General features: G+C 45.0%; 1 protein-coding gene across 15 annotated transcripts in view; it reads left to right on the top strand.

Moving 5' to 3' along the window:
- Positions 1 to 27,775, top strand: part of TBC1D5 (TBC1 domain family member 5) — a 592,732-nt gene that overhangs the window by 422,291 nt on the left and 142,666 nt on the right. For all 15 annotated transcript variants that reach the window (XM_070772644.1, XM_070772249.1, XM_070772468.1 and 12 more), the window contains 2 exons: positions 3,865 to 4,007; positions 24,195 to 24,301. In XM_070772644.1, the coding sequence (XP_070628745.1) occupies positions 3,865 to 4,007; positions 24,195 to 24,301 (250 nt within the window). The remainder of the gene's footprint in view (positions 1 to 3,864; positions 4,008 to 24,194; positions 24,302 to 27,775) is intronic.

The following is a 27,775-nucleotide window of genomic DNA, read 5'->3' as shown; positions in this document are numbered from 1 at the left end:
GCTTTTAAGCTCAATGAAGAAAGCCCAAAATAGCGCAGGAAGTTTTGTGTGGTGAATATATGTATGAACTAAATCTAGTTGGGATAAAAGTGATTAAATTATTGATAATATCATTGTTGCTCCCAAAGCATTCCATTAGTCATACTAGGACTTCTTAAATATTTTGAGAATTTGGCCTTAATTTTCCTAGAAGTGCATATTAAATAGAGGAAACTATATTTTGCTTTAATTTAATATCCTTACATGTACAACCACTAAGAGTTTATATATTGTGCTTAGTTGCTCAGTCGTGTCCAGCTCTTTGTGATCCCATGGACTGTATGTAGCCTGCCAGATTCCTGTGTCCATGGAATTTTTCAGGCGAGAATAGTAGAGCGGGTTGCCGTTTCCTACTCCAGGAAATCTTCCCACCCAGGGATCAAAGCTGTGTCTCCTGCATTGGCAGGCAGATTCTTTACCATTGCATCACCAGGGAAGTGGCTTGGTCAAAATGTTCCCTTGGATTTTTCATAACATTGTACAGAAAAACTGAACAAATTTTTTGGCCAACCTGATAAAAGAAACATGCTAGGCATATACTAATTAATTCTTTCCTTCTGTGTTTCCGGGTTTCCCCCACTTCCTGAATTATTTTTATGCTGCCACTAACAAGATCGGTGCCTATATTTCCAGTTTAGCTACACCTTTGCTTCTAGGTAGCGTGACAGGTGGCATTACAGTGAGTTTAACAAAGATCTTGGTGAACATGTAAATCACTAAGCAAAATGTTCTCTTACAAAGAGCTCTCTACCTCTCTCTGCGTTTGTCTGTCTCTCTCATACACATACATACACCGAATATGGTCCTTGCCCTGGAATTATTCACCAGTGTACTTGGCAAGGTGAAACTTAAAAAATAAAGCAATGTAAAACATTTATAAAGTGGCACATCACAGATTCCACATTAAATATAGAAGCACTGAAGACTTGTGTGCTGTGGTTTTGAAGGTGTGTTATTCACTGTTGCCTGCTGGGTGTCTGAGCTCCCTGCCCGACCACACTGCGGTGGCAGCTGCCCACGTGTGTCGCAGCAGAGTGGGTTCCAAAGCGAGGCTAGTGCAACCCAGAACAGCAGGCACATGACAAGACAGGAGGTTTGGGCAGTAACTGAACATTTTGTCATAAAAATAGTAAGACTATATATTATTTCTGAGAAGTAGGCTCCTTTGTCTTCTCTGCATTATCCGTGATGAAACCAAAGATGTGATTGTCCCTGAGAAAATGAGAGGAATTTGAAGTTTAAGGAACAGGGGGAAACATGGCATTGCATTTTTGTGGTGTGTATTAACCTTTGTTAGTTCTTTTTTTTTTTTTTTTTTTGACAAATGATGTTTTTTGTAATATGATACATCACCTTTTTTTCAAAAGGCATTTTACTTTCAGTAGGAGATAACAGGAAAAACACACAGAAAAAAAGGTCCCTCCACATTAGGCCTCACAGAAGCAGTGTCTCTGGGGAAATTGCAGCAGGAGTTACCATGGGCTTATTCAAATAAGAGAAGCATGGAAGTCGGTTCCAGGCAGGAAGGGGGTAGGTTCAGGGCCTAGGATTACGTTGTTGGTGAGTTTCATGCTGGCATCTGGATTTGAAACCAGGAGGAATCACTTCAATGTCAGAATATGTAATTTTCAAAGTGCCAAAATTTACCTATCCATCAAACCAAGATAATTCTCGTTTATTTATTTACTTCTATTTCCAATTGTACTGAGATATAATTGACAAATACAGTTGTAGGTATGTAGCATACATCATTGTGATTTGATGTAGGTGCATGTTGTGAAACGGAATTAACACAGCCATCACCTCACATGTTTATCTTTATTATTACCATTATTGGTGAGAGCCTTTAAGTTCGTTCTCTCAGCAAATCTCAATTGTACAACCCCCTGTCACCAGCTGTGGCCGCCGTGTTCCGCGTGAGGTCCTCATCGGTCTGTTTCACTGGTGGGCTTTTCTTCAGTTGTGTCAGTGGGTAACTGAACGACGGGCTCTAAATGATTTTAATCACGGAATTTCGCTGCTACAGTTATCAGTTTAAAGGTCCCTTTAAACAGGCCCACCATATGGTTTAATCTAGGCGTTTTTTGCTTTGCCCATTCTTTGCCCATTGGTTCCACCAACACTCTTTGCAAAAGCAATTGTTTTTAATTAAGAGCAACCTGTGTAATTTAGGGATATTTTGGTACTTCTTAAAATAGTAAATATTAGCATTTGTAATTTAAAAGAATTAGAAGTGTGTGTAGAAATACTGTTTTATTCTAAGCCACATAAACATAGGCATACTAGACAGAATACACATACACATTTTGTGTTAGCAACCTTCATACTAACAGTGGGGTGAGAGTCAAAAGGTAGATAAAAATTGTAAGCAATTCTGTACCGTTTTTTAAATGCTGATGTCACTAAGGCATTAAATTTCCTTCCTGAAAAATTGAGTAACATAATTTAAGATGTAGTTGAAAATATAATTTAATTTTTCTGTTGATTAATTTGGTAATATGAATAAAGGAATTCAAGTATTTGATCATATGGTTCTTAATAAACTGTGATACGTATGTGTTATTATACACTATTTTGTCACAGCTTTTTGATTCCTCCTTAAATGTAATACTCCCTGAAAAAAGTAGTATCTGATTGTTTTTTTTTTTTTGGCCTCACTTTAACCTCACAGATGGTTATATTTGGTTTTTAATTTTGCAAAGAGGTAATATCTCTGAACTAATTTTTAAAGAATGTCCCCTATTCTATGCTGTTTCTTGGTACTAGAAATTTAGAATTTTTGAGTCTTTGTTGTGTGATAGAATCACATAGATTTCTAGCTTAAGCACCTAGAGAAAGGCTTGAGTAAAGGAATTATAGCCTTGCATATAAAATTAGAAGTAAATGGATAAAAATATATCAAGTGAATTGTTTTAATTTTCTTACAAGAATTATGGGGAGGGAGGAGGGTTCAGGATGGATTTTCTTTTAAAAATTTAGAAATAAAAGAAGAATAAAAAAATAAATAAATAAAGCATTTTTCCTCATTAAAAAAAAAAAATAGATATCAATGGCCTAGCATTTGCTCAAAGTCTGAAGTGTTACTATTTATGATATATAGTTACAGACAGACCTTGTTTGATATTCTTGTTAGCTTCTCGTGTCTGCTCTGAAGCATCCGTGTCCATTCTCCTGGCCATAGAAGTGACTGTGTTTTGAAATAATACCCCTAGAAAGATAACCTCCTTGATAAGTTATTCTGAAGTTAAAAATCAAGTATCATTATATGTTTCATTTGAGATAACTGTCTACGCTTGACAAAAAACATCTGTCTTTTTTTTCACATTTAATTTTAAAATGAATATTTTTACATAGGAGTGACATGTCAGAATGCAGTTTTCTGTTTGACTATAGTAATTTGTCATATGACCACTTGAAAAAGTCTAGTTAACAAAAGTCATTAGTGATACAAAATTTTGGAACATTATTATTTAATTCATAACCTTACAAATGAGGTAACTATCAGACTACATTCATTATTCTCCTTGCCTTTTTGAGATTTATGATTTCTAATGCATACTAAAGATTTCTACCCTTTTCAAATATTGTACTTGTGTCGTATACCTATAGGAATAAAGTTTAATGAGTGTGGCCTCATTATAAAATTACAAAATGCATTTGAAAGCCTAACACTTGGACTTTACTGTTTTATAATTTTATATATAATATTTGCTTGGTGTGATCAGTTAAAAATTATGATTTTTTCATAGCTACAGGAGAAGATGATTCCTCTTTATATTGCTCTCAACAGTACTGCCCCCTGAATTCGGCTTTTGTTTCCCACAGACGGTGGGTGCGGCTGCTGTTCGGCCGAGAGTTCCCGCTGCAGGACCTCCTGGTGGTCTGGGACGCCCTGTTCGCCGACGGCCTCACCCTGACTTTGGTTGACTACGTCTTCGTGGCCATGTTGCTCTACATCCGAGATGCTTGTAAGTGCTAATGGCCGTGCCAGCGTGCAGTTCGGCGGTCCTGAGTTTGTAAAGTGTGTCTCTTAAATGTACTTTATCTTTTATTTTGAATTACCATGCCTACATTTTTATCATAGGCAGTATATTGGAAGTTTCAGAGGAACATACTAAGTATATTTTTATGAGTTAACATGTATGTATCGGATGTGGGTAATTTTATCCTGAGAGAATAGGAATATTCTTCAGAACCGTTTTTCTAAAGACTTTTCCTCCTGCTTTGATCTCGTCATCACACACATTTGTGAAGCATACATAGAAAAAGCCAGTGTTTCAGATATGTTTAGAGCTCCACCTTCTGACAGGTAGAGAGTATTCAAGAATATTTATCAGAAGATGAGAGCTGTTTTTATAGTATCAACAACTTGCCAATAAAAAATAAATATTGCATTTAAAGATACTCTAACTTCTTAGTTAAATTTTGACCAGATGTATTTCTCAGGGGAGTGCCCAGTGGCAGATGTATTCCTGTCTCATAGGATCTACCTTCGGGTGCTTGCCTAGCTGGAAAACCTGGGCCTGCCCCTTTGGAACAGTCCAATAATCCTCAGCTTGAAGAGAAAACAGAGTATGTTTTAAATTTCAGAATACTTCAAATTGTTTTCCTTTTCAAAAGGAAGAGTTCACAAAACCAGATTGGTAAGCCAAAATGTAATTAGGAATGTTTGCACAGAGCGATGATGAAGTAGGAAATAAAGAACTACTGTAAGAGTGGGGCTTTGTCAGAAGAACATAAACTGTTTGAAGCCATTCATAACCTTGACTGGTAAATTACTGTGTGGTTCTCTATTTATTCATTAGATTTCGGTTGTGCCAGATGCTGTTGTTATCCCTCTGGTAAAACTAATAATATTCTTTAAATTCTAGGTTATACTTTTAAAATTCCTCCCAAATTACTTGAATGAGTAAATGACAGGAGCACCACATTTTATCCAAAACTTGTAATTTTATTCTGTGCCTTGAAGGTCAAATAGTTTGGGTTTTGACATACAAAGTAGAAAATTCTTTCTTTCTGAGTAAGAACGTGGAAATCATAAGAGGAAATAATCTGGGAAGTAGAGGAGAATGTTTAGATAGATTTTAGGATATTTAATGCTATCTCCCGCTGAAAAATAGTATGGTTTTTATAAAGTGTAAGTAATGAAAAACAAGGACACCAGCCCTGGGTGCTCACTGGAAGGGCTGATGCTGAAGCTGAAGCTCCAGTACTTGCCCACCTGATGCAAAGAACCGACTCATTGGAAAAGACCCTGATGCTGGGAAAGATTGAGGGCAGGAGGAGAAGGGGACGACAGAGGATGAGATGGTTGGATGGCATCACCGACTCTCTGGACGTGAGTTTGAGTAAGCTCCACGAGTTGCTGATGGACAGGGAGGCCTGGCGTGCTGTAGTCCATGGGGTCACAAAGAGTCGGACACGAACGACTGAACGGGTGACTGAACAGACTACATGAAAAACAAAAGGAATGAGAAGCCTCCTTTATTTAAAAAATTACTTCTGGATAATATTTTCACAGAATTTTTCAAGCCAGACAACTATTGGAATCTATTCTGATTTTCTGTAGTCTTAACTAAATACTTACTCTTTCCTTAACTCTTGTACATCACAACCATAATTTTAATCACTGTGTTTCCTATCCTAAGATCTGCTTTTAAAAATTAATTTCAGAAAACTTGGCGATTTGGGACAGCTGAAACCCTTGTCTTTTTAAGACCTTATAGAACACTAGACACAAGTGAAAAAAGTAGGGGTAATGAAGTTGCTTATTTAAATATAAAGTCCTAGTCATTTTAATTTGCTTGTTTAAATCCATAACAATGGGTGAGATCTCCTAAAAATAGGATGACTACTTGGAAGTATTTACGGGGCACTGCCCCTGTCCTCAGGAAGTTCACCAACTGGGAGGAAACACTAACTGGTAGGCCCAGTGACAGCGGGACTAGTGGGACAAAGGCCAGGAGAACGTGGTTAGTTGAAGACTGAGGTTTCTGGTCCTGCGGTGGAGGCATGAAGACAGCAGGAGAGGTCAGGAGAGGCGCCAGGCTCCCCTCTGGGCAGACCGTGTGACCGGGGAAAATGCTGTAGGTGAGTGAGATGAGGGGTCTGCAGCGTGAACGGAGAAGCTCGGGAGAGGCGGCTTCATGGGGGGTTGTGCGTGTGTGTGTTTTCACAAGCTGCCTGGTTTCCTGAGAGTGCAAAGGGAGAGTGACGCGCAGGTTGTGAGAGTGAGGAAGGCAAGGACAGGATCCTGATGAGAATCCTGACCCTGGCGGTGACAGGAAGCCACTGAAAGGGGCGGTCTCAGGCTCCTCTGGCTGCAGTGTGGAGCAGACTAGAGGCAGACGGGACTGGAGTGAGGAAATCCGATGAAAGGTTATGAGCAGGGTCCGGGGGGAACCAAACGGGTGAGGGAGAACTGGAAGTGCACAGTGGGCCCCAGCTGGGAGAGACGAGCGCCCGGGTTGTCTGTCTGACCTGGAAAGGAAAGATGAGGATTAGCAGGTTTTCAGAACGGATATGACTGTGTTTCGGCTATGCTGAATTTGAGAGATCTGTAAGAAATCGGGGCTTCCTAGGTGGTGCTAGTGGTAAAGAACCTGCCTACAGATGCAGGAGACATAAAAGGCATGGGTTCAATCCCTGGGTCAGGAAGATCCTCTGGAGAAGGCAATGGCAACCCACTCCAGTATTCTTGCCTGCGAAATTATGGGCAGAGGAGCCTGGCGGGCTACAGTCCATGGAGTTGCAAAGAGTTGGACATGACTGAAGCAACTTAGCATGCATGCACTTTGGAAATCAATATCTGAGGATTGGAAAATAAAATTCACTGTCCGTATCAAGGCTACAGATTTATTTTTGCAAATGATGTTTGTTATAATGACAACAAGTAGATGTGATCTCCCAGGAGAATAGAGGAACCATATATTCACAGTCTGTATGGAACAGTCTTAGTTCTATACACTCACTATTGAAGAGTAATAATTATTAACACTGCCTTCTTTCACTCTCAAAGGTACCCCATACAGATCATAGGAATTACATGGTCAGTTTACCTAAGGTGGGTGCTCACAGAAGGAGGAAAATGGGTAAAGGTGTTTCATATCAGTATTTTTAAGAGGCACATGGCACCCACCCCAGTACTCTTGCCTGGAAAATCCCATGGATGGAGGAGCCTGGAAGGCTGCAGTCCATGGGGTCGCTTAGGGTCGGACACGACTGAGCGACTTCACTTTCATGCATTGGAGAAGGAAATGGCAACCCACTCCAGTGTTCTTGCCAGGAGAATCCCAGGGACGGGGGAGCCTAGTGGGCTGCCGTCTATGGGGTCGCACAGAGTTGGACACGACTGAAGTGACTTAGCAGTAGCAGCAGTAGGAAAGGAAGAGCTTGTGTTGTAACATCTCAAAACTGTTCTGTAGAGTAAGGTACGTACCGGGTCAGGAGTGCTGGGGCAGAGTCAGGTAAGGCCGGGCAAGTCCACCTGTGGACGGAGGAACAGTCATTGGAGACCTTTGCCAAAGTGAGTTCCATGGAGTGGGGGAGCAAAAGCTGGCTCATGGTAGGTTGGTGAGTAACTGGACAGCTCAGAACTGCAGTAGCCTCTTCTACATTCCTTTTATCTCATGTACATATTAAGTTTTCAACTAAAATTAGCTAAATGAAAAAGAGTGTGCAGATAGCACAAGCAGAGTCGTCTTTAAAAAAGTCCACAGGGAAGGGAAGAGGATAGTCGCAGTTAGAGGTCAGTGGAGGGCAAGGAAGGTTTGATGGCTGCCCATAGAGGGAGACGGTCCCAGCTCCCAGAGGTGTGGAGAGCTGGCAGAGAGGGTGCTTCTCAAGCCAGTCTGAGCTTCTCCTTCAGAGATCAGCACTGGTATTTCAGTCCTGTTCCGTGAAGATTTATGTTGTTGAAAGTTTCATTGTTTATCACTGGTTCTAAAAACCGACTCCTCCACTCCCCAGTGAGCAACGGGGTTTTGTCTGTCTTGGTGGGCCTCCGTATCCCAGCATGTAGAACTGGACCCAGTGCATAGTAATCCTCCTGACACATATTTTTTGGGGGAAATAATTGAAGAAACAAGGGCCTAGAGGCAGTGGCATGAAATCAGGAGTCCTGTCCAAGGAGGTACCAGTTTCTAGGAGACAGTGGCTGGCAGGGTCACTCAGTGCCTGATAAAGGATGAAACCCGCTGTCTGTGTGAGCAGGGTGGGGCAGGGCTGGGACCGGGAGGTGTGGGGGGCGGCTGCCCAGGAACTAGCACAAGCCCCCTGAGCTGTCAGGGAGCCTGTAGGGCACCCTGGGCAGTGGCACCCGCAATGCTTGAGGGGCAGGGTGCGCAGAGGCGAACAGCGATCCAGGCGTCATGCCAGGTGCGCACCCAACTGCAGGGAGGCAAGGGGGTGGGGGTGCCGAGTGCGCTGTCAGGGAGCAGGTTAGGAGGGAGAGAGGGAGGCAGGCCGGGAAGGACCACCAGGACCTCGGAGCCTCAGAGCACTACCAGGAGTGTAAAACTGTCAGAGCCAAACCCACCAGAGGGTGGCCATCAGAGCCTCAGAGGATTTCAGGGGGCGTACGGAGATAAAACACCAGAGGGGGTAGGCAGACAGGAGGGCATGGAGCAGGTCGGGGTGTGACCACGGTCAGTCTGTGAAGGGCACACGGAGGAGATGCTGGGATTGGGAGGATTGGGAGGGAGCTGCGATTCTGGTTTGGGCCTCCAGGGACACTTTGTAGAGAACCATGGTAAGCAGCAGTGTAGAAGCAGCACGGTGCACCTGGCAAGGAGCTGTCAGATCAGTGCAGAAGAGCATTGCTCGTTTATTCAATGCCTCAGCCAGCCAACCAGGATTTATTGAGTGCCTGCTGTTTGCCGGCCATGTGGTATATCCGTGACAGTGAGGAAGGGGCAAGCTGGAAGTGGAGACGTGGCGGGACCTCCGGAGATGCGGGTCTCTCATAGACTGGGGGAAGCAGTGGTTTGGAGCCCCGCACCCTGGCCGTCCTCCGGAGGTTGCGGGAGCAGCCGTGGCTGGGAGAGTGAGGACCAAAGGGAGCGGCATCGTCCTTCAGAGAGAAGGACCGAGAAGAGCAGCCAGAGGGCGACATGGAGCCGGATGCGGCCAGCGCGGGGAGAGGGGGCGGTGCTGAGTCCCGGGAGGGTCCGAACCTGGGGAGGTGGAGTCAGGGCCACCAAGCATTCCAAATGGATCGCCAGCTCCGGGTTTCCTCCCCTCTGGGGGGTTCTGACTCGTGACGCCCCGCCCAGGGCACCAGCGTGCGGTTGCTCCTCTGCACCCAGCCATTCCCAAGCTCACTCACCAGAACCTTAGAAGGGAGCAGCAGCGTGCGAGGCTCTGGGCGTCTCACGTGTCTTTGGGAGCCGTAGGCGCTGTGTTTGTAGCTCGGTGTTGCTCTTGGAGAAACTAAAAGACCTTCAGTGACGGCGCTGCCTCGTCGAGGCCCGCGCCTCCTGGGTTCAGCGGGGCTGGGGAGCGCCTGTGACCACCTGATGCTGTGCAGAATATCGATTAGGCGTGTGCTTCTCTGAGTCAAGGGTGTCTAGCCTTCCTCATCTTCTCAAAGGAGCATGTCACACACACACACACACACACACACACACACACACACACCAATGCAGATGCCTCCTCATCTTCTCAAAGGAACGTGTCTCACACACACACACACACACCAGTGAAGATGCACTGCATCGAGTCCCAGCCCTGACTTTACAAGCTCAGGTATTGAGGCCTGACTGAATTACGGACTGAATTTTATCCCCGCAGAGATGTGCTAGCAGCCCTAACCCCTAGCACTCCAGAGGGTGACCTTGCCTGGAGATGGGTGGTTGCAGACAGGATCGGTTAAGATGCGCTCCCACTGGATCAGGCGGGACTGAGGACTGGCGTCCTGGTAAGAAGGTGATGGTCTGGACACGGAGACGCACAGAGAGGAGGCAGTGTGAGCATTCCCGGCAGAATAACGCCTACGAAGGCAGGACAGAGATTGACGTGACGCATGCCAAGGAGGGGCAAGGACTTCCGACTGCTGCCAGAGGCTGTGAGAAAGGCCCTGCAGAGATTTTCCCCGGGAGCCCTCAGGAGGAGCGCACCCCGCCAACACAGGAGGCCGAAAGAGGCAGGGAGGTTCCTCCCCGTGGATATGAGCGGGACAGGGCCCTGCCCGTCTTGATTTGGACTTCCGGACTCTGGCCCTGTTAGTGGGCTTCTGTCGTTCCATACCATCCAGTACTTAGTTAAGCGGCCCTAGCAAGTTAATCCGGTGCCCTTGACAGTCAAGGGGTTGAAAACAGTCCCACTCGGTCTGCGGGCTTAGATCTCGGCGTCCTTGCTTAGTGCTCTTTCTACACATTTCACCATCAGCATCTCATATTTAATTTTTAACAAAAGTATTAAGTTTCTTTATTCACCTTGAACAAAGCTTTCATTCTCTTTGAACGTTAGAGAAATATAATACAACCACTTAACAAATTCTAGATAAATCTTAGAACCAACATGTTCTTTATGAGGCCTCAGAGATGGAGCCCAGCCTCCGTGTTTAGGCAGGCTGGTCCTCACATCACCATTTCCTTGTCTCAGACCCTACCCTGATTTTATTAAGTAAAAGTAAAATTTCACATTGAGAAAAAAAGCAATGTGAATATCACCTGCAGAGAATTTAAAATTTAAGCTTTGAAATGATGTCAAATGGCTGTTCTTCAAACAAAATTTTTGCTTTACCAAAGATGCATAGTAGAATTATTATAAATAGATTGTTCCCAAATATTTTGATCGTTTTTACTTTCTTACATGCTACAAGAAGTGCCTTGTGGGTTGTTGGCTGAATTATGTGGATTAAGATTACATGCAGATGTAAAGGTGAGGAATAAGGAAATGTAATCATGAATCATTACTCCTATAATAGTTTAAAACAGCCCTGCTCTCATCACTGGAGAGGGAAATGGCAACCCACTCCAGTATTCTTACCTGGAGAACCCTGTGGACAGGGGAGCCTGCTGAGCTGCTGTCCGTCGGGTCACATAGAGTCAGACACGACTGAAGCGACTTAGCAGCAGCAGCTTCCATCACACTTTTTTTTTTTCAATTGGTCCCCTCCTTCTCCTGGCCTCACCTCCCTAGATCTTGCTTCTCCTTTCACACTTGGGACAAAGAAGCTTTTCCCTCCACCCTTCTGGATTATTTCGGCCCCCTCTGACCTACCTCCCACTTTTGCAGTCCTGTGAGATTTCAATCAGGGCCACTCAGTACACTTCCATTGTCCTTCTCTTCTTCCTGTGCGCACGCCTGTGCCACTTGGGAGAGATGGGATTCACGGCGTGGAGAAATCCCGGCTTCTCAACTCATCAGCTCCTCAGGACCAAGGCCGACGTTAAGGTTCTTGCCTGCCCCTGGAGGCATCTGCCGCTGCCTCTGCTCAGCCAGTGGCATCGGTGGCCTCCACGGGAGGGCGCTCTCGAGTCCGGGGTGGGGGCGTGGATCCTGGTGCCGCCATTGCTAGGAGGACAGGCGCCGGGAGCTCTTTTCAGCTTGGCTTTTTTAAAGGAAGCATTGTCTACTTTTAAATTCTAAAATTTTCTGAATCTTTTATTGATTTAAATTTTATTTTATTTTTACTAGTGTCAAAGGAAAACGTTTTCTTTAATTTATAAAGTAACATACCTTTTATTTGTCCTGTAAACGGTATTAATAGCTAAAACACTATAATCAAATCCATTTAGCAGTAAACTTTGCTAACCAGAAAGTATCTCACAGTGTTTATTGTCTCTCTTAATTAGCTCTCTGCCTGAACACTTTGTAAATGGAAAAGTCTCCTCTTGACGCTGGAGCCCACTCCCTGCCTCGTTCTCAGCCAGCACTGTAATCCTTCTGTAGCTGTCTCCTCAGTCATTTCCTGGCCCAGCCTGGACTGACAGTTATGTCCTCTTCGTGGTTTAAAATATTGCTTCTTTTTATTTCATTTTAGGTCTCCCCTTCCTCCTCAGCCGTTATCTGTCTATCTGCCAGTCTTTCCATCTGTCCTACCCTAGAATTTCTGTTTCTCTGTTTTCTCGTTAAAAGCATGTTCAACATTATACTGATGTCAAAATGCACTTTATTTCAACCACAAATTGAATATATTTTGTCTTTTCTGGAAAAGCTTGTAAAGCTTTTCAGTGGAAGCCTTTGGGAACTAGAAGTAAAGACTCCCCCAGATCACAATGTTGTACCTCGGAGTTTGTACCAAAGCACAAATTGGGATCTTATTTTTGAAGGGATGTTGAAGCAACTCCTGACAGTCAACTCTCTTCCTGTTCAAACAGTAAATATTGACCATCTCAGGTGTAGATATCAACGTACCCTTTGGATTATAAATGTATCGTTTGTATTACTTTGTGTTTTATAATAGTTTTTAAATCTTCTGTATTTCACTAACATAGGTTGATATACCAAAATAACATATTGTCTTTTTTTGTTTGTTTAGATTTTTTAATAAAACAGACTTTATTTTTTAGAGACTTTTTCAGCTCGCTGCAAAATTGAGTGGAAAATACAGAGAGCATCCCTTACACACTCACCTGCACACAGAGCCCACTGTGCTGCCCACACCCCTCGCCAGAGCAGGCCCGTCGTGCCACGGACTCATCACAAACGCCCGAAGGCTGGCATTACCCTCAGGCCGTTCTTGGCGCTGGACTTTGAGTGGGTGTGGCCACCACTGTAGCAGGACGCAGAGTACTTCCCTGCCCTAAAGGCCCTCCCTGCTCCACAGCTTCAGCCCCTTCTCCCTTCTAAGCCAGGACCCTACTGGGGAGGCGGAGAGGCCAGGGGTGGAAGAGTACTGGGTGCTCAGTCACTGGGGGTGAAGGGTCTCCGTGGTTTCCTCCCCTGCGACCATCAGGAGATCCTGGCAGAGGCATCTGCAGAGGACCACTGCCCAGTGCCTCAGCTGAGGAGACGTAACAGAAATGCGCGGAAGGCCATAACCAGAGCATTGGCACGAGACCCTGACTGCAGCAACTCTCGGGGAGTCCAGTTTACCGGCTCGGCAACAGGCGGCTGTGGGGAGGGCAGTTTGCCCCATGAGGCCTGTCAGTGGAAGCCTTTGCTTTCAGGGTTCTTCAGAGAAAAAGAACCAGTAGAAGAGAGAGAGAGAGAGAGAGAGAGAGAGAGAGAAAGAGAGAGAGAGAGAGAGACATAAGAGGAGACTCCTTACAGGAGTTGACTGACACAGTTATTGAGGCCTGGAAGCCCCACAGTCCGCCATCTGCGAGCTGGGAACCGGGAAGGCCAGTGGCATCAGATCAGATCAGATCAGTCACTCAGTTGTGTCCAACTCTTTGCGACCCCATGAATCACAGCACGCCAGGCCTCCCTGTCCATCACCAACTCCCGGAGTTCACTCAGACTCACCTCCATCAAGTCAGTGATGCCATCCAGCCATCTCATCCTCTGTCATCCCCTTCTCCTCTTGTCCCCAATCCCTCCCAGCATCAGAGTCTTTTCCAATGAGTCAACTCTTCGCATCAGGTGGCCAAAGTACTGGAGTTTCAGCTTTAGCATCATTCCTTCCAAAGAAATCCCAGGGCTGATCTCCTTCAGAATGGACTGGCTGGATCTCCTTGCAGTCCAAGGGACTCTCAAGAGTCTTCTCCAACACCACAGTTGAAAAGCATCAGTTCTTCGGCGCTCAGCCTTCTTCACAGTCCAACTCTCACATCCATACGTGACCACAGGAAAAACCATAGCCTTGACTAGACGAACCTTTGTTGGCAAAGTAATGTCTCTGCTTTTGAATATGCTATCTAGGTTGGTCATAACTTTCCTTCCAAGGAGTAAGCGTCTTTTAATTTCATGGCTGCAGTCACCATCTGTAGTGATTTTGGAGCCCAGAAAAATAAAGTCTGACACTGTTTCTACTGTTTCCCCATCTATTTCCCATGAAGTGGTGGGACCAGATACCATGATCTTCGTTTTCTGAATGTTGAGCTTTAAGCCAACTTTTTCACTCTCCACTTTAACTTTCATCAAGAGGCTTTTTAGTTCCTCTTCACTTTCTGCCATAAGGGTGGTGTCATCTGCATATCCGAGGTTATTGATATTTCTCCCGGCATAATTCAGCCCAAATCTGAAGGCCTGAGAAGCAGGCGGCTGGTGATGTAAATGCCAGGATCCCAAGGCCTGAGATGCTGGAGCTCAGTATTGGGGGCAGGAGAAATGGACCTCCCAGCTCCAGGAGAGAAGGAGCCCACCTTCTTTGCTTGTCGTTCCATCAGGCTCCCTGCACACAGGATGATGCCCCCTTCCTGGCGACGCTGGATCTCTTTATTCAGTCCGCTGAGTCCAGGGCTCATCTCTCCCAGCCGCACACTCACAGCACACCCAGAAATTACGTTTTACCAGCTATCTGGGCATGCTTTAGGCCGGTCAGGTTGGAAACACAAAGTTAACTGTTCTGTCCTGCTCCTTGCCTGGAAGACACATGGCTGTCTTCCAGAATGGCTGTACCACTTTGCATCCCCAGCAGCAAGGCAGGAAAATGCTTGTTCTGCATCGATCTAGCATCGATGGTGTCAGTGTTTTGGATTTGGGGCATTCTCCTGTGTCACATTGTCTTTTTAATGTCTATTTTTTGCCTCAAAATAATTTATACAGCTCTAGGAATAGAGATATGAAGGGAGAATTAATTTCCTAGTCAAATTCTATTCCATGTTCAAAATTGATACCCCATTCTGGCCTTGTATGAAACTAAAGAGGTGGTCTTATATCCTGGTACCATAATCTTTACCTTCCACGCACTTACTCCTATTCCACAGTTTTCTCTTGCCCTAGAAAGCAATATGACAGGTGGATTCAGGAACTCTAGGACACCTTTTATGGGCAAAAGCCAGCAAAATTGCATGCATCACTGGACTCTTACCCAGAATTACTCAAGCTTCCATGTCCCTGTGCTGCTACCAAAGGAGAATGTACACAGTCCTGCAGGGTGACGGGGGCCATGCTCTCTGATGCAGAGAGAAAGGAAGATGGTGATCTCTGCCTCCCAGTTGCTTAGTTCCCCAGTTCTCCACGCAGGTGCCTCCCCACCTCGATTCTTCTTTTACTTCAGTTTGCTTGCCCAGATGCTCAGTAGAAGTGTCATTAAAATGACAGGGATATCAGATATGAGATGTTTATGTTAAGATCCTGCATTTGCCTTCTTTGCTCCTGAGACCCTATTGAAATAGCATAAACCCATAGGATGCAGAGAATTAGGAAGAAAATTATGGCGGTTTTGGAAGTAGAGAAACAGATGGGTGAGTGATAACTGACTTAGCATGTCCAGGAAAGGGAAATTCAAAATTGATCATGGCGGAAGCCAGGAAATAACCCGTAAAATTTCTAAAAGTGTGGAAATTAGCAGTGCTAGGTACTTCTGGAAGTTGGCAGGAGGAGGGAAAGAGTTAAGACTGAAAAATAAGAACTGGTTAAAAGTCTAAGAAGCAGACATGCAGATCTCCAGCCTTCAGGATTTGCCCTCTGTGGACAGTGTAGTGAAGGGGGTCTTAGCCAGGGCCCCAGGGAATTTCAGTGACCTTGAACCGCTGGCCTTCTTTCTCAGGACATTGAAGCCAGTTTGTCTCCCTCTAGGAAGAGTTTGGGAGAATGTTCTCTGAAGGAATCTAGTTAGCACAAGAGAAGAGGCTCAGGGATGACCTGAGTGGCCTTGGTCATCAGCATTCACAGACCCACCCGCCTGTGCACACACAGCTGGCTTCAAGACACCTTTATACTTCGCCACTCCTACACAGGAGCAGGGAGCCCCAGACACAACGCGTTTGAGGAGAGCTTCCAAATGGAAGCAGAGATCTGAAAAACACAGCCAGGAAGAGACCAATTTGCAGGCCACAGAGCCTTTGCAGTAGGGAGAACACTTCTCAGAGATCTAGGAAATACATAATTCAAAGGAAAAATTAATTTAAAATTAAAATATCATAAAAATAGATGTCTGGAATATAAAAGTGGAAAAGTGTCTCAGAAAGAAGTACATGAAACAGAAAATAAAGAAAATTAAGAGGACCAGGCCAGGAGATCCAACATCTAGCTAAGGTGATTTCTTTTTAAAAAAAAAAAAAAAAAAAAAGGAATAACAAACTCAAAATGAAGAGTAGAAACGAGAAAATCATCAAAGATACAAAGAGAAATTTCTAGTTGAACAAAAGAACAGGAGTTTCTAGATTGAAAGGGCCCGTTACATATGAAAACAGATGCACACCAAGGCATTCATCATCAGTTTACAGAGCAAGATGTGGGGGAGGAGAAGAGAACACGATCGCAGAAGGGATTAGGAATTGAAGTGGTCTCAGGCTTTCCAGCTGGAAACCAAGAAACTCTACAGCAGTGGTACCAACATCCTGAGGGAAGAATATTCCCAACCTAGAGGATTCTGCCTAACCAGACTGTTAACTAATGTCCACATCTTTCAAACAGAAGTTTTAAAAAGTTCATCTCAGGAGCACAGAGCCTTTGGAGGGATGTGCTCCAGCAAACTGAGGGCATGAAGCAAGAAAGACGCGGCTCAGCGCTCTGGGGACAGGAGCACCGCACAGGCAGGAGGCGAAGGGCGTCCTCAGAGCGGGGCGCGGCTCAGCGCTCTGGGGAACAGGAACACCGCACAGGCAGGAGGAGCACCGCACAGGCAGGAGGCGAGGGCGTCCTCAGAGCGGGGGCAGACCCAGGACCTCGCGAGCAGTCTCCTCAGGAGAAAAGCCAGACTGACAGAACAGAGGAGGTGTATATGACTGTGGGAGTTAACTTCATCTTAACTGTGTGTACATGGCTGTATACAGTCAGTCACAAGTGGCGTCCGACCGCTGGGAGCAGTGAGAGCCCTAGCAGAGTGAAGGGCCAAGCCCCCTGCGAAGGGCACACCCGTGCAGCATCGGCTGCTTGTTGCCACGCGGGAATGCCAGACCAGGGTTACCAGCTCCTAAGATTTTTATGAAATCCACATTTTCCTGAGGAGCATTCTCATTTTTAAATATCAGGAACTGATCAAAATTTTTTTAAATACTGCTAAACAGTTCTCCAGCTGGATGTAGCTCACAAGCTGCCAGACTGCAGCCTCTTTCATTCTAGAAGTTCACTGTCTCACATCACAGTGAGTTTGTGAGGACAGAAGCCTCCAAACTTTACAACTTGTTGACTAGCACAAGCGACAGACTCCTGAGAGTATGATGACTGTCCCCCTCAGACATGGCGGCTACCTGGTTCTGTGTCCACGAGGATGGAGAGGCCTCACATACATTCTTCTAACCAGCATTTATCCAGCAGCCAGGGCTACCCTGGTGGCTCAGATGGCAAACAATCCGTCTGTGGTGCGGGAGACCAGGGTTCGATCCCTGGGTCTGGAAGATGCCCTGGAGAAGGGCATGGCAACCCACTCTAGTACCATGGACAGAGGAGCCTGTCTACAGTCCATGGGATCACAAAGTGTTGGACATGACTGACTTAGTTCAGTTCAGTCACTCAGTTGTGTCCAACTCTTTGCGACTCCAACCCCATGGACTGCAGCACACAGGCCTCCCTGTCCATCACCAACTCCTGGAGTTCACTCAAACTCAACGTCCATCGAGTTGGTGATGCCATCCAACCATCTCATCCTCTGTCATCCCCTTCTCCTCCCGCCTTCAATCTTTCCTAGCATCAGGGTCTTTTCCATTGAGTCAGTTCTTTGCTTCAGGTGGCCAGAGTATTAGAGTTTCAGCTCAGCATCAGTCCTTCCAAGGAACACTCAGGACTGATCTCCTTTAGAATGGACTGGTTGGATCTCCTTGCAGTCTAAGGGACTCTCAAGAGTCTTCTCCAACACCACAGTTCAAAAGCATCAATTCTTTGGCACTCAGCTTTCTTCACAGTCCAACCTCACATCCATACATGACCACTGGAAAAAGCATAGTTTTCACTAGACAGACTGAGTGACTAAGCACACAGATATATACATAACAAAGCAAATGTAAAGGCAGGCAGTTATAAACTACAGGAAAGAAAAGAGGCTATAGAAGAAAAAAGAGTAATTATGATGTACTATAAAAATGAAAACAAAAAAATTTTCTAACCAAAAACTTTGATATAACTTCAGGAGTGTGAGATGAGTAATGTGGGTATGGGTGGAGGATTGAGTTTCAGGGCTGGGGTGTAGTTGCACATGGCAAGTTTCCAGGCACATTGTTTGTGCTTATGACTTAAAAAATTTAGAAATAGTAGTTCTTAGCCCATCTTGTTATCTTGGGAAGGTACATCTAAATGTGAAATTAAATAATTTGAATATCTTTCACTTCAAAATTTTTCAGTTATAAGTACAGTTAACTTCGACTTATATGTAAGTTAACAGTCTCCATTATTTTTTTGTTTGTTACTACGGAGAAACTATTTAAACCAGCTCTCATAGAACCATTCCAGAATAGTTGTAGGCCATTTAAAGGTAGAGGCAGCCAAGTCAGTTCTGCTTCAGGTGAAAAGTAAAAGTGAAAGTTGCTCAGTTGTGTCTGACTTTTTGAGACCCCATGGACTATACAGTCCATGGAATTCTCCATGCCAGGATACTGGAGTGGGTAGCCTTTCCCTTCTCCAGGGGATCTTCCCAAGCCAAGGTTCAAACCCAGGTCTCTCGCATTGCAGGCAGATTCTTTACCAGCTGAGCCACAAGGGAAGCCCAAGAATACTGGAGCGGGTAGCCTATCCCTTTTCCAGGGGATCTTCTCAACCCAGGAATCGAACCGGGGTCTCCTGCATTGCAGGCGAATTCTTTACCAGCTGAGCCACGAGGGTGAAGGAAGTCCTGTTTATTTAGCAGTAGATAAGCCAGATGAGGAAGCACACGACCTCACATCCCTGCCGTTCTGTTGGAAGCCCTGCAGGTAGGGTAAGCACTATTTATAAATGAGAGGAATAAAGGTTTCGTGAAGTTACGTTGCTTGCCTAGATTCACACACAGTAAATGACCAGCCACCATTCTGATGTAGATCTAATCTAGATCATCCAATTTCAAATTCCATAGGTTTTCCTAGATACCGCTCACCTTTGTCTTAGCCTTCCGTAAAGAAGCTCTTCAGTGTGTGGCTTCGGTCCTTTTTTCTTAAAGCATGTGCATCCTTGTGTGCATATGCAAACATTTAGAGAAGAGTTAGCACCTGTCCTTCTGAAACTATTTCAAAACCCTGCAGAAGAGGGAATGCTCCCAAGCTCACTCTATGAGACCACCCTCACCTTGATACCAGAACCAGAGGAAGATCCCGCCAAAAAATTACAGGCCAGCATCACTGATGAACACGGAGGCAAGAGTGCAGCAGAGCCCTGGCCGGCCAGTCTCACGCGCGCTACAGGGACCATGCCCCGTGGTCAAAAGGGGCTTATCCCAGGGGTACAAGGATGTTCCAGGATCTGCAAATCAGTCCATGCAATATATACCACATTCATAAGTCGACGAATATGATCATCTCAGTAAAGCACATACATCCTTAGTTGCAATTGCAGGTACATAGCAAAGTTTCATCTTTTTTTTTTTTTTTTTTCAGTCTTTTGCTTGTGTCATTGTCCTGCTCTGGTTGAATTAACACTGGAGAAGGAACAGTGTGGTGGATGAGTTTTTCAGGTTCAGGAAAAGTTTACTATAAAGATCAAAACTAAAATTTCATTCTATCAGATTTCTATTATTCTTGTTAAAAACTTGCATTTTTCTCTTTTACATATGCTAAATTGGCCTCAGTTATTCAACAGTTCTGGGACATAATTACAAATGAAAAATGCTCTGGAAATACAAGTTTTCATTAGTAAATTGGAGATGTCATTATCTGAAAGCAGGGGACAGGAGGGAGGGGAAACTTAACCTCTGCCCGTTTAGGTTTTACTCTGGGATTCTTTTAACAAAAGTTAACAAAAGATAGACAAGAAAGTTGATTAACACATACATGTCACGTGTTTATGGGAGATACCCGGGGGATAATCAGCGACCCTCAAAGAGATGGCTTTGGATTTCAGGATTAAATATCAACTTAATAGAGACAGGAGAGGGGAGTGTAGCTTCTTAGGGGAGAGTAAATGAATTATAGTTTTTCCAGTGGTCATGTATGGATGTGAGAGTTGGACTGTGAAGAAAGCTGAGCACCAAAGAATTGATGCTTTTGAACTGTGGTGTTGGAGAAGACTCTTGAGAGTCCCTTGGACTACAAGAAGATCCAACCAGTCCATTCTAAAGATCAGTCCTGGGTGTTCTTTGGAAGGAATGATGCTAAAGCTGAAACTCCAATACTTTGGCCACCTGATTCGAAGAGTTGACTCATTGGAAAAGACTGATGCTGGGAGGGATTGGGGGCAGGAGGAGAAGGGGACGACAGAGGATGAGATGGCTGGATGGCATCACCGACTCAATGGACGTGAGTTTGAGTGAACTCTGGAAGTTGGTGATGGACAGGGAGGCTTGGTGGGGTCGCAAAGAGTCGGACACGACTGAGCAACTGAACTGAAATGAATTTTAGGACAGATGAATTGACCCTGAGAAGAATAAATGGAAAGTATCTTTGTGACAGAGTTTGTCTGGATGGACTTGTGACAGCTGAGTTCCTTTTCTAGCATTTATGGGAGTTAACGGTAAGGGGAGTTCAGAGAAAGCCTCTCCCTGCGCTTGCTGATTCCAAGTGCCTATAGCTCAAAATAATCAGTATCCCAGAGTGGCCTACTGTGGGGTGGCACGTCCTGAAATACCTACAGCCATACTTCAGGGTAGCATGTTCTGCCACCTTTCAGAATTCAGACTCATTCTCCACCACGTCCCTAGTGCTGCTGCCTGGCCCGGGAGTTAGTAACTGCTGAGGTAGCATTCGTTACATTCAGTGGGTGGATGGATGGGAGAAATGGGAGGAAGAGCCTTTGTGCCCTCATTTGTTATGCAAGAAGAATGTTAATACATTATTTACCATCCTTATTTTATGTATTTGTATTTGTAAAACGTATAATTTCTCATAGTTTCAAGTTTTCTCAAGTTGTAATAACATAGGACTGTTGCCCTGGTTCCTCCAAACAAGTGCCTGTGTCAAGATGCTTTAGAGACTGGGTTATGCGGATCTTCCAAGCTATTTACACTTACTGTGGGCTTCCCTGGTAGCTCAACTGGTAAAGAATCTGCCTGCAATGCAGGAGACCCCAATTTGATTCTGGGTTGGGAAGATCCCATGGACAAAGGATAGACTACCCACTCCAGTATTCTTGGGCTTCCCTGGTGGCTCAGATGATAAAGAATCTGCCTGCAATGAGGGAGACCTGGGTTCGATCCCTGGGTTGGAAAGATCCCCTAGAGAAGGGAAAGACTACCCACTCTAGTATTTTTGCCTGGAGAATCCCGTAAAGAGAGAAGCCTGGTGGGCTACAGACCATAGGTTCGCAAAGAGATGGACGTGACTGAGCGACTAAGCACAGCACAGCACACAAGAGTACTAATATTAGTTGACTTTTCTGTTTTCAGTGATTATTTGCATCGGTTGTGTCGTTTGATTTTCAAAACAATGGCCTTTCAAAGTAAAACCCTGAGTCTTCCACTAGACTTCTGAATTGCAAATCTTGGTTCAGCACCAAATCACCGTGTGATCCAGACAGGTGATTTAACATCTCCAAGGATCAGTTTCCTCATCCCTTCAGTTCAGTTCAGTTCAGTCACTCAGTCGTGTCCCACTCTTTGTGACCCCATGAATCGCAGCACACCAGGCCTCCCTGTCCATCACCAACTCCCGGAGTTCACTCAGACTCACGTCCATCGAATCAGTGATGCCATCCAGCCATCTCATCCTCTGTCGTCCCCTTCTCCTCCTGCCCCCAATCCCTCCCAGCATCAGAGTCTTTTCCAATGAGTCAACTCTTCGCATGAGGTGGCCAAAGTACTGGAGTTTCAGCTGTAGCATCATTCCTTCCAAAAAAATCCCAGGGCTGATCTCCTTCAAAATGGACTGGTTGGATCTTCTTGCAGTCCAAGGGACTCTCAAGAGTCTTCTCCAACACCACAGTTCAAAAGCATCAATTCTTCGGCCCTCAGCCTTCTTCACAGTCCAACTCTCCCATCCATACATGACCACTGGAAAAGCCATAGCCTTGACTAGACAGACCTTTGTTGGTAAAGTAATGTCTCTGCTTTTGAATATGCTATCTAGGTTGGTCATAACTTTCCTTCCAGGGAGTAAGCATCTTTTAATTTCATGGCTGTGTAGACAGGGATAATAACTGTATCCTTGTCGTTAGACTGCCGTGGGAATCACATATGTAGGTGAGGTTTTTGGGATAGCGCCTAATGAAGAAGGTGTCCGCAGGCCAGTCTTGCCTTAGAGGTGACGGCAGTCACAGCTCCCTGTATAAGGCATCAGCCCTGCTGTGCTTTTGCTTTCTTCAGGGGGAGGATGGCGTTTTGTTCCTCTCTGCTTACCCTCCCAACATAGGGCCAGTCATGGATGAGGTAGTCAATAGATGACTGTTGGAATGAGTGAGGTAGGCAGGTAAATTTCTTTTAAATCTGAAAGTTGTTTTCTAAATGACTAAACTTGAGCTCAGAGAGGTTGCTCCCAACCAGTTTTGAGCAGCTGCTGTAAATCAGTCCCTTAGATCATGTCACTTACTCTCCAGGCAGTGTTACGGGAGGTCTTCAAGTGGAGTCCCAGGAGGAGAGCCCCGTCTTTGAATCCTGAGCCCAGAACCATTTCCATTAAGCTCTCCTGCCTGTCTCACAAAACACACAATGATTCTTCTAGGGCCAGTGACTAACATAGAATCATAGCATTTGGGAAAATATATGAGTTGTAAAACGAATCGATTATCCAAGTTTTATTGATTTGTTTGATCACAAAGAAAACTATACATGAAAATGTTATACTGTTCTGAATATCCTAGGTTTTTTAATTCTACAGTAAAAAAGACAACAGGTAACTGAGTATGAACATGATAAAATGAACAACTAAGGAAAGAAGAGTCTGAGCAGACACAGAAAGGGTCGGATAAGTGAGTACTTTACAAATGAAAGCAGATGCATGAAATTACAAGCTGTCAGATCAGCGATGGAAATGAAGATGATAAAGTGGCTCCTTCCATAGATTATAATTATTCATTTTGCCTGGTCCTGTCTCCTTTCTCCGTAATGTTCATGGAACGAGGGAGGGGTGGGAAGCTGTCGCAAGGAATGATGTTTCCCACAGAAGAAGGAGAAAAGGAAGTCTAGGAACCCAGGGTATTTCTGATCATAAAACATCGTTTTGTGACTTGTATTGTTTCTGGTGAATTACAGTTGTTTTCTTGTGGAATATTTTTCAACTAACCATGCTGATTAATAAAAAGGATTCAGTTGCAACCACAGGAAGTTGCAGCTGTAAAGTTTGTTCATAGTCGTGCTGCGGAGGCCGTCAGCCTGGCTCCCGAAACCAGCGTCGCCGACGGGCACAGCGGTAGCAGCAGTGGCAGATGGGTGGCCAAGGAACGGAGCGGCTTACACAGACTGGCGGAAAAGGCTGCCTAATAACCACGGCCATGATTAGCTTGATGTGGGGAAAAAGCCTAAATGTCGGTCTAAGGAACATAGTTAGGCTTCTCCGTGATGATTTTGACACTTTTCCTGCAAGAAAATGCTGCATAGATATCTTTGCTAAATCCCTTGTTACCTTTAGAAAAACAAATAATTTGAAGAAATTATATTCTCTTTAATTTTGAACTGTGTAATATTTATATATACAGAAAATAAATGGAATATATATAAGTTGCGAAGTATAATAATCGTGGTAAATAATACTTTATGAGAATTTTAAACTGGTCCTTTCCATTCGTGAGATTTTTGCTCCTTATTTCCAAGCAGCGAAGTAGAGACATTTAAATACAGCCATAAAAATGGCGCATTTGCATGCACACACCTCGGCTTCTTCCGTCCAGCACCGCCCTGAGGCTGGGGCCTGCGTGCTGGAGTGTGTGCGTGGCACAGCATGCAGCTCCGGAGGCCACTGGGCAGTGATCCCTTCTCCAGCTTCCCTTTATCCAAACGAGCTGAGTTATTGATTTACCTGCTTTGAACCTAAGTTGTTATTTTGTTTCTCTTACTGGTACAGATACCTGAAACAGGACTGCTTCTCAGTTACTTTTTCCCTTCTATTTAGTGATCTCCAGTAACTACCAGACCTGTCTTGGCCTTCTGATGCATTACCCACTCATCGGGGACGTTCACTCACTGATTCTTAAGGCTCTGTTCCTTCGGGACCCGAAGGTAAGTTTCCCAAGCGGGATGTGCACAGGGTTAAGTGGGATGAAAAATTGGCATCTCCTCATGACTCTAAGGATTCGTGATGTAAAATTTGCGTAGTGGCAGATGAATCACCTGCTGAAAGAATTTGCCTTAGAGTCGCAAGCCAACACTCCCGTGCCTGGTGGGCGAGCAGCTCAGCGGGCAGACTTAGAGGACGCCGGCTGAGAGGTGGGATCGTGCTCTGTTGTCACTCAGAAGGGCCTCCTGCCTGCCTGCTCCCTTGGGAACCCAGGACGTGGCTGAGTACCCGCTTCTGCTGGGAACTGTACTTGGTGACCATCAGCTTCCCACACGGAGCCAAAACTGACCCTAGTAGAACCTTGAGGATCATGTGAAGACCAAGACATCAGAGCTCTAAAAAAAACACCCGTTTTCTAAGAGTTTATAATGTAATGAAATACTAAGTTATTTCATATTATGAATGTATATTTATTATGTGGGTTAAGAGTAACCTAATGAAGGAAAGATCTAAATTTTGCACTTAAGTCACCAAAATTTTCTTTATACTCCAGAGAAAAAGTGGATTCTTTTACAACTAATGTTATATTTCTTGAAAATAAGAACATTAAGTGATCTAAAAAAAAAAAAAAAACTGTGACTCCTTGATGCTTCAGAGCTAAACAGAAATACTGGATGGAGCCTGAGAGAGGCAGCCTGGGACAGGAGGCCTCGGTGCCGGGCGGCGGGTGGTAACCCGGCCCTTGGCTCTCTGGCAGGGCCCCTGCGGTCCTGCTGGCCGCAGTGCAACTGTCTCTGAGTCAGTCTGTCTGCGGGTCCGCTGCCAGGGCGCTGTCTGATCGATGTGGGCCTCCGAGTCCACTGTGATCCTGATTCTGAGACATTTCTGTCCTTGCCTCAGTTGTTGACCTCAACCTTTGAGCTTGGTTTAAAATTTTTGTTTTTCTTGTGCCTATTTCTGATGTGCCTATTAATGCCTATGTGCATTCTCAGAAATGCACAATTTTTATGTCATTTCTCCTGCACAAAATTTCATTATGTATCAGAAACATAATCCATCAATTCTCTGATACATAGGTAGCTTATCTTTTTTCTGGTAAAGTTTAGGAGTCAGACTATGAAAAACATAAAGTCCCATATTTTTTATGTGTATGTAGGCTGTAGAAGTATATATTTTTAATATGAAATAGCCAAGATTAGTGGCATATCTATAAAAGGAGTAAAGAATGAAGTTGCTGGTCAATGAGGTATCTGAGTTTTGATCTACAGACTTATGGTAAATTCTGCCTGCTCAGCACTGGGAATTATCAGTCATACAGAGTGGGACAGAAACTGCTAAAATAGCCATTTGAATTATCCATTTGTGTGATTTGTTTGGTTTAATTGAAAGGAGAAATGAATCTGTTACGTAAACCATCCATCTTGTTTTTTCCTAGCTATGGTTGTCCTTCCTAGAAACCATTTACGCTTATAGTTGCAGAATTCTAATACTAAACTAATCAGTGTTATTAGCAGAATCTGTGATTCTAGAATGCTTTTGAGCTCAAGAAGGTGGTAGACGGACCTCCCCTTGTGGCCCAGTGGATAAGACTGCAGTGCAGTGCAGGGTGCTCGGGTTCAGTCCCTACTCAGGGAACTAGATCCGCAGCTACGGCCCGGAGTGTGTGTATACACACACACATATAGAGAGAGAAGAAGAGAGAGAGAATAATGAAACCAGTTCTACAAGCATTAAATTCTTCTGTAAGCTTTAAGAGAAAAAAAAAAATAGCATAAATAGGTATCTAAAAAACAGTATTCCTCACTTTTACATTCAGGGTCTTACCAAGTAAAAACAATCAAGGTAAGTATCCAAAAGTTAGGACCTTAAACTGGTATTTCTGAGACATGAGAAGCTGGGCATGGGGTCATGTTGAAAAAGCTTTTGAGAACCCAGTCACGGCGTGGTGACGTCTGTGAGGGAAAATAAAGACAGCCGCAACATTTTAAGGGGGTTTCAGTTGGCCAGCCCAGCGAGGCGGGAGTTGAGCTGAGCGTATGTAATGCTGGCCCACCGACTTTATCAGTGCGTGTCAAATGATAACTGACGTCACTCGGCACTGGTGCCGACTGGAGGTCTGTTGCAGGGCAGGGTCCTGGGTCTAACCAGGAGCCTGAGCTAGGAATCCGGACACCGGTTCAAGTCTTGACTCTCCTACCACACATCCTGTCATCTGGTGAAATCCACGCTTCCTGAGTCTTGGTCTTCTCTTGTGTTGAATTACTTTGCTTCTGATAACCCACCCATGCAGAGCAGCCTTTGACCATAAAGAACTGACTTCTAATGATATAATAAGATTGAAGACACAAGTGGGAAAAAAAAAAAAAATTTACACATTTATTCTAAAACTCCCCAAGCAGATATGTAGCTCATGTCAATTATGAACTCATAGAGGAGGCCATGGACAGTTCAGTTCAGTTCAGTCACTCAGTCGTGTCCGACTGCTTGTGACCCCATGAATTGCAGCACGCCAGGCCTCCCTGTTGGAGAAGGCAATGGCACCCCACTCCAGTACTCTTGCCTGGAAAATCCCATGGGCAGAGGAGCCTGGAAGGCTGCAGGCCATGGGGTCGCTAAGAGTCGGACACGACTGAGCAACTTCACTTTCATTTTTCACTTTCATGCATTGGAGAAGGAAATGGCAACCCACTCCAGTGTTCTTGCCTGGAGAATCCCAGGGACGGGGGAGCCTGGTGGGCTGCCATCTATGGGATCGCACAGAGTTGGACACAACTGAAGCGACTTAGCAGTAGCAGCAGCAGGCCTCCCTGTCCATCACCAACTCCCAAACTCATGTGCATCGAGTTGGTGATGCCATCCAGCCATCTCATCCTCTGTCGTCCCCTTCTCCTCCTACCCCCAATCCCTCCCAGCATCAGGGTCTTTTCCAATGAGTCAACTCTTCGCATGAGGTGGCCGAAGTATTGGAGTTTCAGCTTCAGCATCAGTCCTTCCAGTGAACACCCAGGACTGATCTCCTGGGAGGGAATAAAGAGAGGAGGAACAGGTGTTGCTAGTACCCCACCTCATCCTCTGAAAATCCAGACATCAGAGTGCTTTTGATGTTTCCTGTGTATTAGCAGCAATGGAACACTTAAATCAGAGTGAGTATATACACAGAGGCAGATCTCTGTAAGCTAGTGCAAAGAAGAGGTTTGAAGGGCGGGAGTTTGCTCCCCATGTCCCAGCTTCACGAGGCCGTTGTGCTTAGCGCTGCTGACAGACACAGTAAGACAGGAATGAACACGCAGCTCCGGGCCTCCCTGGTTCATCGTCAGCCTTCAGAGGAGCGCCTCGTCCTCCCACTAGCTCTCAGTCCCAGTGGAGACTGCTCAGTTGAGGACAGACGGTAGTAGGGCCCGAGACACTGGGCTGTTTCTTGTTCTCCATCAGATGTAGGCAGACGGTAGTAGGGCCCGAGACACTGGGCTGTTTCT

Source organism: Bos indicus, chromosome 1, assembly GCF_029378745.1.
Source record: "Bos indicus isolate NIAB-ARS_2022 breed Sahiwal x Tharparkar chromosome 1, NIAB-ARS_B.indTharparkar_mat_pri_1.0, whole genome shotgun sequence".
In the NCBI taxonomy this organism is placed as follows: Eukaryota; Metazoa; Chordata; class Mammalia; order Artiodactyla; family Bovidae; genus Bos; species Bos indicus.
This window is presented reverse-complemented; position numbering and strand designations above follow the sequence as displayed.